The 13,031-nt window shown below is 49.7% G+C and overlaps 1 protein-coding gene across 1 annotated transcript in view; it reads right to left on the bottom strand.

The window, feature by feature from the left end:
- Positions 1–8,898, bottom strand: part of ARR3 (arrestin 3) — a 13,975-nt gene extending 5,077 nt beyond the window's left edge. The window contains exons 1-10 of the mRNA XM_026653085.1: positions 8,882–8,898; positions 6,851–6,881; positions 6,311–6,371; positions 5,627–5,671; positions 4,992–5,191; positions 4,190–4,249; positions 3,752–3,819; positions 3,226–3,361; positions 2,542–2,626; positions 757–829 (exon numbers count right to left, since the gene is read on the bottom strand). Coding sequence (XP_026508870.1) covers positions 757–829; positions 2,542–2,626; positions 3,226–3,361; positions 3,752–3,819; positions 4,190–4,249; positions 4,992–5,191; positions 5,627–5,671; positions 6,311–6,371; positions 6,851–6,881; positions 8,882–8,898 — 776 coding nt within the window. The remainder of the gene's footprint in view (positions 1–756; positions 830–2,541; positions 2,627–3,225; positions 3,362–3,751; positions 3,820–4,189; positions 4,250–4,991; positions 5,192–5,626; positions 5,672–6,310; positions 6,372–6,850; positions 6,882–8,881) is intronic.
- Between the last annotated feature and the right edge of the window lie 4,133 nt (positions 8,899–13,031).

Raw genomic sequence — 13,031 nt, 5'->3', positions numbered from 1 at the left:
AGTCCCAACAGAGAACAGGGTAATGACAATTGCATGTAACCCATTGGAAAGCTAGGATCCTGAGCTGCCTGCTGCTGCACCAGGGAACGGCTTGTGATTATGGACCCAGAGCAGATGCGTCTGGGCAGAGCAAGGCCACAGCACACTACCTGATCCCTTCCCCCAACCCTGCTGTCTGTATGCCCCAGGAAGAGGAGAATCTCTATTTCCCACCCCAACACACACACACACACACACACACACACACACACACGCCTGCTGTCTGTATCCCCCAGCTTCTATGTCTCCTTTTCTCTCTTCCACTCTCCTTTCTATTCCTCCTCCCCTTTTCTTTATCCCTCTTCTTTTACACAGGAACTGCCAGATTGGATCTGACCTGTGACCCATCTAGTCCACGCAGTATCCTGTCTCTGACAGTGGCCAGCACCAGATGCTCCAGAGAAAGTTGCAAGGACCCTGCTGTGGGCAGTCGTGTGACAATCTGTCCCCAGGGAAGTTTCCTCCTAGCCCCCAGTAGTTAGACAGTGGCTTATGCCCTGATGCATGGGGGTTTATATCCCTTCCAAAGCTCTGTTGCTTTTTTCCTATTTACTATTAGAACTCTGGATATTCTTGCTCCGCATTGAAATGTCATCTTTCCTGTCTCCTCTCTTTCCCCATCTTTCTCTTCTCACTCCTTGACTCTCTCTCTCTCTCCATCACTCTATTGGCCAGCCAAGCCCAGTGGTATATGAGCTGCTACCTCCTCTAACTTACATTATCTCTTCTGTGCACACGTTCTTCATATATTTGTCCAGCGAATAGAGAACCACATCCGTGATCTGCTCGACTGATCAGAGAGAAAGGGAACACAATTCTATCATGGCAATGACATGCGTATCACATAGAATGTTGCACACACTGTCCTGGGCTCTATACAGAGGCAAGCGCAGGAACTGAAATTTGACCGCTTTCGGAGGGGCACATTAAACACACACAAATGAAAGGTTCGTGTGACACCCCCCGCTCCAGATTTCTCAGGACACCCTGGCAGGGACGCCCAGCAGCAAGATGGCAGCAGCTCCCCTGGCAGCTGCACTCTCTGAGTCCCTGATGCCCCTGGGGAGGGAGGAAGCAGCAGGGCGGCTGGCTGCCAGCTGAACTCCTCCTCCCCCTCCCCTTACAGTGCTGCTTCTTCCCCGCTGCTGGAGTCCCAGCACTGCTGCCTGCTTTGCAGGCACCCACTGAGGTGAGTCAGGGCTAGAGGCAGAGACAACACCTGGGATTCCAGCAGCAGGGAGGGAGAAGCAGCAGACTGCACCTGCAGGGATCAGGGAAGGAGGAGCTCAGCTGGCAGCCAGCCACCCTGCTGCTTCTTCCCTCCCTGGGCTGTAGAGACACCCCGGGGTTGGGGGGGGGGGGGTATGCTCCTGCTTGCCCCCCCCCCTTGTGCATGCTCCTGTGACACTGCAGCTCTATAGCATCTCAGGAGGTAGTTCCTTAAATCAGTGGAATATCAGGGGGCTTCCCAAGGATTTTCCTAGTCATTCAACCACTGAATTTACAGCTTTGATAAAGTTGGAGCATGACACACGTAGTGCAGGCTTCTGGGCAGGGCCGGCTCCACGGTTTTGGCTGCCCCAAGCAGCCAAAAAAAAAAAAAAAAAGCCGTGATCGCGATCTGCGGCGACAATTCGGCGGAAGGTCCTTCGCTCCGAGCGGGAATGAGGGACTGTCCGCTGAATTGCCGCCGAACAGCTGGACCTGCCGCCCCTCTCCGGAGCGGCCGCCCCAAGCACCTGCTTGCCAGGCTGGTGCCTGGAGCCGGCCCTGCTTCTGGCCTCTCCGTTGTTTTACATCTCATCCCTCCCCTAACAGTCTGAGCTCTATGATGGCTATGAAACTATTGTGTCTCTAAACCGCAGCCCTAAACCATACAGAAAACCTGGTTCTTCCCTCCCATGCATTGGTTTAAAGGAGGTATAACCCCCCTGAAGTCAGTGGAACTACACAGGTGTAGAACTGGTGCAAGTGAGAGGAGAAGCAGGCACAGGGATTTACTCTCTGGGCCTGGGAGAGTGGGGAAGAAAAGAGGGTGAGGCATTTGGCCTTGTGCCCAACCAGCACAGTTCACCTATTGGCAGGGCCGGCTCCAGGCACCAGCGTAGCAAGCAGGTGCCTGGGGCGGCCAATGAAGAGGGGGGCGGCACGACCGGCCGTTCGGCGGCAATTCAGCTGCGGGGCCGTCACTCCCTCTCGGAGTGAAGGACATGCCGCCGAATTGCTGCAGTAGAATGAAGCGGCGGTAGAGCTGCCGTCGCGGCTTTTTTTTTTTTTGCTTTTTGCTGCTTGGGGCGGCAAAAACGCTAGAGCCGGCCCTGCCTATTGGGCCCATGTGCACACTTATTTATAAAACCTGACTCTCACAGAGGTGTTTTAAAGGTCTGCCCCACGGTGTGGGGCATGAGCGAAGTATAGGGCAGAGGGCAAAAGGAAGAATGTGGGGCACAGGAGGTAAGAATGAAGCTGAGGCCTGGGGATGTGCACCATGCTCTCTCTCACCTGATATTTTAATTTTCTTCACAATCTTGTTGGTGGTGTTGTTGATATTAATATTGACAGTGATTGGGTCTCCGTGGTAATAGATCTGCAATCAGAATGGATCTGGTTACACTGCACGCTAACAGGAGTTAAGGAAGTAACCAGATACTATGGTGAAGGGCACCAAAGTAAGGACTTAAATAGATAAGTAGAAGTTGAGGCACCATGGAAAGAGAGGCCTGTAATAGCTAGGATGCAGGGACCCAAGGGAATGCATATGCAATGTGCACCAGGACCTCTCCTCTCCAAGAAGGGGACAGCCCAGATCTGAGGGGATCCTTTGTCTTCTTGGGTCTGTGAAGAGGGTCTGTTTCCAAGCACTAGAAATACAGACATAGAAGAGAAAGTTCCAGCCCGACTAAACTCCTGAGGATTCACACCTGGGTAAAGCATGTCTTAAAAAGTACAGGCTGGGATGAAGTCCCCAGATTTGTTCGCAAATGAATGAGGGATGCTGGAAGGCTGAGAGGCACAATAGGTTAGCAGGCTGGAGTGGGTGCGAGATCCTCTTCTGGAGCCTCAGTTTCACAGCTGAGCATTTCTGCTGTAATCTGTCTCCAGCAGCAAAGGGAAAGACCAGCATGTCCCAGTCTGTGTGGGACAGACCCTACTCGCAAGAGTACAGGGGAGAGACTCAATACAGACCTCCTTATCCAAGGAGGCCTCGAGGTGTAGGGGCTTGTCAGACATCATGAATTGCCTGGTAGTCTCTGACTTTGGTGCTGGGCCCGTATTTACTGGGGCAAACTGGACCTTTCGGATCACCAGTCGCACTGAATTCCTGCAGGGATGAGAAATGGCCAGGCCTGTAAGCACAGAGATATTGGGTCTGTCCCAGGGGGTTCCACCCATAACCTACCCTTCTCCCCCAGCTAGATCTAAAACAATGGAGGAAAATGTCTGTTTGCTTAAACAGATGAACACTTTTATTCCCCTGCCCCAGGGTGCATGGGCAAACCAAAGTCTGCTCTTAAGAAGCATTAGAAATGGAAACAGAGGCTGGCACCCTTAAATCAAAAAGCATGAGGCAGGGATGATGGAGGCTAAAGCCTGTGGCCTCCATTGGAAGTCTAAACCCAGGGCTGCCCTCCTGCAGGGATTTGGCCTGAGGGGAGAAACTTGGTTCTTTTGCTTTAGGGTGATGGGGGAAGAAGGGATGCACTGGAATTACCTCTTGTGAATTTTCTCCTCCAGATTTTCAGCACAAAATCCTTTGACCTCAAAGTCCACACCACAAGCCTGAGGAAAACACAGATGGCTACAAGGTTATTGTGATAGGCCTCGGGATGGAACAGGGCCCCTTATCTTCCACCAGGGATAATAAGTGCTGATAGTTACATTTATTCACCTCCCTTCCTCATCACATCAGTGTGTATCCTCGACCTCTCTGAAGACCCTGTCTCTGCATGAAGCGGCTGTGCTACCTCCCTCTCAGAGCTGCCCCCCAACTGGCTGTACCATTTTGCTTGACACCACAATGGAAACAGCTGTGATTTTTGGAGCCCTAAAGTTGGGGGGAGTTGTTGGAGACAGATTCTTAATTCATCCGTCCACCCTGTGTCTTTCTTTCAGGCCAATGATAGGTATGAAACGCAGAACTCAAGCTCACCTTTCCAAGATCATCCGGTCCTGGCTGGAGAGTGACTGAACAGGGCAAGTTGGTCGCCATCTGCGGGAGAGAGGAAATTTTTACCAAGAACACCAAACCCAACCCAGCGGAACAGCACGATCAGAGCTCGGGTTCCTCCTCACTCACTGTAATGTCTGACTCCAGACCAGTGATCCCTGGCACTGAGGGCTGTCAGGATGGCAAAAGCCCTAGCTGGAGTCCCCTGAGGCTTGGGGTTTATGGTGGGATAGATGTGTCCCTGGCAGGTATTTTGGTAGTAGCTCAGAGTTCTGCAGGTGAGTTTCCTCTTCCATCATGGCTATAGGCTCAGATAAGGAGTGTGCCTGAGGATTAGCACCCTAAGGCATAAATGGAGCAAGGAACTTCACGCACACACGCACGCACACACACACCCACACATACACCTCAAGGTAGCACCTCATTCAGGGCCCCATAGTCTCTTCATAATTTCTTAAGCCACTGTCTATGACATGGGCTTTATGTCTGTCCATAGGAAGCTTCTGTTCAAGTTGATGCTCGTGTTTGTTCTGCCCCAACCCCTTACCCAAGGGACAAAATCCCAAGACTGCTCCCCCAGCAATATGGGAGCACCTTTGAGCTGATGTAGCTGAGAAGGATACTACCACGAGTTAACTCCTTGACTTAGTTGCCACTGATCCTGGATCATTTGTTGGGGAGCATGAGAAGTGACCACTGCTTCACAGCTCCAGAGAGACTGTGCACAGCAAGAGATACTGGAGTGTGTGAATGGAAAGAGCCATGTGTGTTGAGAAGTTCCTACCTCGAAAGTGAAGGGGTAAGCATGCTCGCCCAGCTTCTTCAGCAGCTTTTCCTGCAAAGGAGTGAGGGAAGTTGGCGTCTGTTCTGGCACAGGAGGATAAATCTGAGTGCTCAGGACATAGAGGTCCTTCCTGAAGGTCAAGCCAATGACATCCAGGTCGTCTCGGCCATAGCGGAATGCACAAGTCAGGGTCACATACACTGGGGCCAGGGCAGGACAGATGGAAATTGAAAGAGAGAAAAGACGATGAGCAAAAGGAAGGAATGGAAATAAGGAAAGGGCAGGTGGAGGAGCGGGATTGAGATGAGAGAAGAGACCATGTTAATGACTCTTCAAAATTAAAAGCAGTTTTTTTGTGCAGGCAAAAATCTGACCCAATTATCTAGGGCTGGGTCTCTAAAGCCCAGTGCAAAGATAGGAAGATCCATGAAATCCTTCTTCGAGCCTCTGGTAGCTTCAGAATCAGTCCCCAAGACAGAAGAGAAGAGCAGAAAACAAAGACAGTCTTTCGTCTCTGGCTCAGGAATGGTTGCTTTGAATAGGGAGACTGGTGATCACTAGGCACTTTAACCTAACTACAGTCACAAGGCATATCATAGCCTCAACATTTGCATCTTATTGCTGCAGAGAGTTACCTTTTCTATCCTTCAGATACTCTGGATCAATCAAGACAACACCATCTGCAAATAAGCACAAGAGGTGCAGGTGAGCTCAGCCTTCGTAACAGGTGGGGCTGCAAATGGTGGGAATGTCCTTTTAAAAATGAGCTTTATCCATAAAATTTAGTCAACAAAAGTAGCTCCTTTCTCCATCTACAGAGACATTAGCTCATCCCATAGGGAAATTGCATGTTGAAGAGCTGCTACCACTTCCTAAAATACTTCCAAAACCATTTCCATGTAGAGATCAGTTTTCTCCATATACAGTCCTGCCTGACCCCCTGGGTACATACTCAGGCAAGCTGCTCATGCTGTCATGGGCACATTTCTATTTTCATGAGCAGAGCTAGTACGTGTCTGTCTGCCTGCTCCTACGGGCTAGATTTTCTGTTTCTCCCACCTTTGCCTTATGTTACAGATATTTGCAGGAAACCAGAATTTTTGCTTCTCACAAATCTCGCTTGCTCCTGTTGCTTATTCCCACTGAAAATCACTGACCACTGGAACATATGGAGCTAAGCCATTTTACACCAGCTGAGGATCTGGCCTCATGAAACCTCTGTTTGTAACGTGACAACCAGCTACACAGCAATCAGCTGCAGTGTCACATGCAGAGGATACTGGCTTGCAGAATGGGATGAGGAAGATAACGTCACTCACCTACAGGTTCCACAGAATCTACATGGTCCACGAAATCTCTCTTCCCCAAGTAGATGGATAACTGGAGGCAGCATGAGGGGGGAGAAAAGAAAAAAGAACAGCAAAGAAACAGGTTGTTGTTCTTCATTTGATCAGTGGAAGTTTCAAGTTTGTAGCTGTGGCTGGGATCAGGGAATGGAGATCTCTCAATACTGTGATTATTCAAGTTATCAGAACAGCCATCATTACTTAGGGACTTCATTATATTTAAAAAAAAAAATTCTTCCTGAAAAACTCCATGATAGCACCATGCCAGGTGTATCAGAAATAGAGCAAGAGAGAGATTGAAGGGGGAGGGATTCCCCACAATGCACCCCTGGTGGGTTGGGAATCCCCCGGGTATGGAGTCTCTGACACACATGTTCCTGCAGGTCTCTCTTAGTAGTGCCTGGATAAATCAGATACAATTTAGTTCAACAGGTAAAGTGTCCTGGGATACAAATGTGCATGTGTCTGTGTTCTGCAGCCCCCCAGGCATGCCCAAGCTCAGCGTGTATTTACCTTCCCATTGGGGCTGGTCTTCTTAAAAACCCTGCAGAGGAAACAAACACAAAGGGGTTGGGAAGGTCTGGGAAAAGATTGCAAGTCCCTGCAGGCTGGCCTCTGCCAAAGTGCTGTGTTCAGAGAAAGGGAGGAGAAGGGGAGTCAGTTCACCTGGTAGTTAGGAGGAAGTCGGGGAGCAAGGCTGAGTCTGTAGCCAGAACTCTTGGCTACGGAGAAGTGGGCATGTGAATTCAGGATCTTTGGGGATTCAGTCCCATGCATGGTCAGACCCCAAACTGAGCCCCTGCCTGTTTCTGCCTGGTGAAGACTCAAATGGCTGGGGAGAAGGGAGATATTATATGCCCTGAGCTCTCTGTGCTGTGGATTTCTCCGCCCACTATCATGAGGAGAATATTCCTGGTGGGGAGAGGTGGAGGACATACTGTTGCCACAGACCATATTTTAGAGGCTGGGGAGGAAAGCAGGGAACTGCAATGTGAGAGTGTTAGCTAGTGAACAGCTCCTGGGGTTAGGGAGGCTGTGTGTATATATCCCTTCACTGTAGAATATGGTCAGCCAGCCAGGCACTGCTCCTGCTCCTGTCTCAGGTTCCTCAGGTAGGGCTGCTGCATTCCCCCAATTCTCTCTAGCTGCTGGCACTGGGGAGTGGATTTCTCCACAGGACGGGGAGCTACTGTTGCCAAACACTCAGGCCTGGTTTGCACTTAAAACATAGGTCAACATGTGCTCAGGGATGGGGAAAATCCACCCAGGTGAGCTATGCCGATCTAACCCGCAGTGTAAATGCAGCTGCAGAGGTGGTTTTCCTACAATGGCAGAAAAACCCTACTGTTGCTGTAGGATGCGTCTACACTACAGGTTATGCCAGTCTATCTATGGCACCATAACTCTGCTGCTGTAGTCCCCGTAGTGTAGACCTGGCCTTAGTAACTCTAAACTCTGATGCTTTAGGGAAGCTTATGCTGTGGGGCAAGTTCCCATCCCACTTAGACATTATTTGCAGTCAGGGTAAAAGGTTACATGGGCTTCCAATGCTCCTGTTTCCTGGCATGGACTGATCACCTAGTGGTGAGGAGAGAATCCCCCATGTACATAGATGTGGCTGCATACGCATACAGACACCGCTCTCATCAAAAGAGACTGGACTTGGGACCTTCAGCAACAAACTTAAACTGCTTGATCTATGAGATGGATGCAGGCTGTATAGTCACTGGGCCCAGCCACTACACATGAACACTGCAGCACATATGACCTACCACAAGGGCCGGGTTTTTGTGATGGTGGGGTTCCTCCTCCTTTAAAGTATCAAGAACTGGCCACTACTTGGGCCAGGACACTGGACTTAATGGACCACTGGACTGGATTGATTTTGGCAGGAGCTGGGACACTTGACTGGGTTGGAAGTTCCTCTGGTCCTATGTCCATCTGGCTCCTGGCCCAGACTCTGGAGGATTAAAGTCGCCTTGGACATCCTTGCCAGCTGGAGGCTGATGCTAAGGAGCTGATAGTGACTTCAATGTCAATTCCAATTACCATAATCCCACGTTCCCTTTGCATCGAGTCTAACATTAAGCACCCAGCTTCCCTCAGACGCAGGCTGTGCTCTGGGCTGGATACAGAGTGGGAGAGCTTGCATAATGCCAGCAGATGGCATTGCATATGCATGACAGAGAGACGGATGGGCCACCAAAGCCAGGCAAAGTCCCTGTCACCCACTGCTAAACACACATGCATGAGACTCCTGCCCATCCCTGGAGGATGGCATGTCCCAGTCCCACATGGAGAGAGAGCAAAGGGCGACATGGGCTGGTTGCAGGACTGTCCCTGGAGGGGGCTGAGGCCTTCAAAACAATGGGCATTTACCCCATTCCATCCGATCTCTGTAGGGCATGGGCTGCCTCCACTAGGGCTGGGGCGAGCTAACCCAGTGTGTTTGGGGTCCCCTCTTTCCTGTGAAGGGTGCTGCATTTTGGCACTCTGCAGTGCCCCAATCCAATACATAGTGGGAGAAGGAAGAGGAAGACATACTTGGAGCTGTCTGACATTTTCAATCAGTCGTTGCACAGCAGGGGTTCTGCAAAAGGAAGCAAAAGAAAACAGTCAGCAGCAGAGGCTTCAGAGAGCCCTTTAAAGTTTGGAGGGAGCATAGATTTGCGTTCCTCCCACCTGACCCTCCTCTTCCCCTCTCAGGCGCCCCCCTCCCACCAGCAGCCTGACTCCCCTGGCCCATGAGCCTCTACACCATAGTTCTCAAACTTTTTTTACTGGTGACCCCTTTCACATAACAAGCCTCTGAGTGCGACCCCGCTTATAAATTAAAAACACTTTTTTATATATTTAACACCATTATAAATGCTGGAGGCAAAGCGGGGTTTGGGCTGGAGGCTGACAGCTTGCGACCCCCGACCTCCCAGTTTGAGAACCCCTGCCCTACACCCACCCCCTCCAAATCTGAGTGAGTGGCGTTGCGCATTGCGACCTGGCACATGGGGTCACAGTGCCACTCAGGTTTGGCCCAGCCAAAAAGTGGCCAGGCCATGGCCTGGGCGGCCCCCTGGTTCCACAGCCTAGGGTCAGCAGGGTGAGATATCTAGGAGCCCTAGTTCTCACAATGACAGGTCCAACGTTTGATGGGACACTATGATATTAGGATAGGCCAGGGCCTTCTTTCAGCCTGGGGTGTCAGGCTATGGTCTCACTGGTTCTTTCATACGTCTCAGGACAGCAGAGGAGCAGGCTATGAGGGGGGTTAGGGCATTCTGTTTCCCAGCCCAGGTTTGCTCCTGATTCCCTAAGGACTTGGTGGACGTGGCTAGGTGCATGCACCATTGATGCAAGTTTAACTGTGGTTCGAGGATACCCCCATAACCCAGATGGGAACAGACCTAGCATCCAACTCTTCCTCTTACACTGAAAGGCAGCAAAGAAAATGAGGGTCAGAAAAGGTGAGAGTGATGCGTAGGGCAGGACAGATGTTAGAAGGTGACAGAAGAACCACTTTGGACCATCCAGATGGCGAGTGACTGTTGAGTGAGCGTCTGCGGGGCTGGGAAAGAGGGATGAATGAATGAAGATACTAGAGGAGCTAGTATTTTACGCAAGTCCTTATCTGCAAGAAATTTGCTGTAGTGACTTATTAGGAGGAAGTTGCTGGTTGCTATATTGCCAGCCCTCTATAAAGGTAGCTAGGAAACCAAGCTTAGCGCAGTCAAGACCAATGCATATTCAAGCCACTAATTACATACAACCTCCCAAGAAGGGGTCTTTGAACAAGGACAAAGAGCTGGCTTTCCCCATAAGAGAAGTCTCTTCCTTAGGTCCTATCCTCTTCTGACAAGATACAAGTAACTCCCATTGGAGTCAATGGGAGCTGTGGGGGCTCAGCACTTCTGAAAATTAGATCCTGCATGTCTTAAACTGGGTGCCCAAAAGCTGAAGCAGCCAGAAATAGGGCTACTTCTGAAATTGTTGTCCTTACATTCTGCACCGCAGTTTCCTCAGCAGCTTGTTCCTTGTAAAATGAGGATAATAAGCTGATCGCACTTTGTAAAGTGCTTTGAGATCGGTGGATGGAAAGTGCTAGTTAAGTGCTAAGTATTGTTAATTATTATTACTCTGAGAAGGCACAAAAATAGGGCAGGTAAGATCCATCTCATACTGCTGCTATAGGAAATTATTTCTCCTATCTCTACCCCCACATCAGTTTAATGGGAAAGCACAATTGCCACTATCATTGCTCATTAGTCCTTAGCACTATACACATACCCAGGAAGACACAGTCCCTGCCTCAAAAAGCTCACAGTCTACACAGTGGGCTTTCCTATAATTCAGCCTGTCGGAAATGAAAATACCATTCTGCTTTGAACATTTCCATATTTAACCACTTCTGCCTCTAGATCTGTCTCTCACCATTCATGCATCCATCATCTTTCTCTTCACTCTTTACATAGCTACTATGGGGACTGCTTTTGCTTTTACTGAAATCCATAAAAACTTCCATGGTTTTAGTGGTGCAGGGCCAGGGTCCCAAAGTCCATTCCAGGGGAGTGCGAAACCTATGTCAATTCCCGGGACCATAGATATCCAGTTCCGGTTCCTTCCCTCTGCCCCAGTGAATGGTCTGAGAGCATAGACTGCCTTAGTGATCATTAATCATCAGAGACAATTTCAGGTAAACCCTGCACTGTAGTGTTGTGCCAACATGGAGTGGATTCTGGCTTTGCCCTGCACTCAGGGGCATGCTCAAGATCTTTTCATCATCTGAATGAGTTTTACTTGATCAGTCTTTGCAGCCAGAATTATACTTGTAAATATCTCAGTTGTAATCAGCTGATTTGCGGGGAGCTTAGCAGGGATGAGCTCAGTATCTTAAACTTGGATAGCCCTGCTTAAGCCAGGTGGGCTAGGAACCCAGGCAGAACTGCTAAGTTGGGCAGAATGTGGGCAGAGCCTTTTTTAGTGTAATTGAAATGAAACCCAGGAGAAAAAAGAAATCAGAACTCTGGGGGAAAGAGGGATGAGCCCCCTTCTGCCCCATTGGGAGACAGGTAATTAATTTGAACAGCAGACTGTGCCTTTAATGCCCTGTGGAAAAGCTCTGGGATTCTGAAACCCTGGGCACCTGCCCTAGCTAGACCTCAGGAGCAGTGGCAGGCAGATTATCCTGAGTCCAGAGAAAGAGGGAGCAGAGGAGGATATTATGGGCCTCAGACATTCCCCAGATGGAGACAAGGTCGGGCTGTGGCAGGATGTTGGTGGTGGGATGTGATGGGAATTAAAGAAGAAAGTGGAAGGAGGAAGCCATAGAAGAAAGGAGCTGAGTCCCCTCCTATTTCTCCTAAGGCCTCAGTGAGGAAGGGTGCACTAGGGATTTGGAGACATATTATGGCTTGGTTAGGATGGGGCATCTCCTACTCTGATATATTAACACTTCTGTTCTCTGGTTTCCAGCTCAACCACATGCAGGCTCCTGGGTTCCCTGCTTGGGGTCGGCAAAGTTCTTTAGCGTCTCAGCAGGCAGGCAGCCCTCTTTTAGCCCCCTGCGGGCCAGAAGGCGCTACCCACCTACCTAGCCGCTATTGATTATTAACATTACTGGTCCGCAGCACTTTACAAGACCCAGAAGGGTCCCTATCCCAGTGAGCTCATAACGTAACCACACAGGGTAAGCGACCTTCCCCCAGAGTACTGGATGGGAGGGACAGAATCAGCCCCTCCCTCTCCCAGCCTGAGAAAAAGGGAGGTAGAGAGGTCTTACCTGTGAGATGAGTGAACAGAGCCCAGCTCCTCTTCCAGCCCCTTCTTCTGTAGCCAAGTTACTAGGAGGCTTCTGCTCTCTGCTCCTAGGCTTCTTATAGCTCCTTGTTAGTCCCTCCCCTGGAGGCTGCTCTTGCCAGAGGGGCTTTGACTGGAGATGTGATTTGTGTGTGTGTGCGTATTGTAGGGGGAGTATTTTGAGGCTAGAATCCTATTACTTTATTAGTTGGGGGACTTTTAGTAAGTAAGAGTGGGCTATAAATAATGCTTCTGCTGGAGCCCTGAGAAGGCAGATTAGAGAGATAGGTAGAGCAGGCTTAAACTCTGATGATGGTACTGTAATTAGGATGGATGCTTTGCTCTTGCACATTTGAAGTTTGCACAATGCTGGGAGCCTGTTTCCACAATCACTGCACTGCTGCAAAATCACACCAGGTCATTAGGAGACTTGGTTTGAGAAGCTAGCAGGGAGAGGTGTGGCGAGGAGCCCTGGGAAGCCCGGGGAGAGAGCTGACATTAGAATGGGGAAGCTTTGTGGTCCTTGTTTCTTCCTGGCATTCTTCAATCATAGAATCATGAAATGTAGGACCTTGAGAAGTCATGAAGTCCAGCCCCCCACACTGTGCTAGGACCAAGGAAAACTAGACCATCACTGATTGGTGTTTGTCCAACCTGTTCTTAAAAACCTCTAATGATGGAGATTCCACAACCTCCCTTGGAAGCCTATTTCAAAACTTAATGGTCCTTATTGTTAGAAAAAATGTCCTAATATCTAACCTAAATTGCTGTAGATTAAGCCCATTACTTCTTGTCCTACCTTCAATAGTCATGAATAACAAGTGACCAGGTCCTCTTTATACCAGCCCTTAACATATCAGAATACTTTTATCAGGTCCCTTCTCAGTCGTCCTTTCTCAAGGTT

This window comes from Terrapene carolina, unplaced genomic scaffold, assembly GCF_002925995.2.
Source record: "Terrapene carolina triunguis isolate 2854851 unplaced genomic scaffold, T_m_triunguis-2.0 Scaffold131, whole genome shotgun sequence".
In the NCBI taxonomy this organism is placed as follows: Eukaryota; Metazoa; Chordata; order Testudines; family Emydidae; genus Terrapene; species Terrapene triunguis.
Note: the sequence above shows the minus strand (reverse complement) of the source record. Positions and strands in the feature narration are given on the sequence as shown.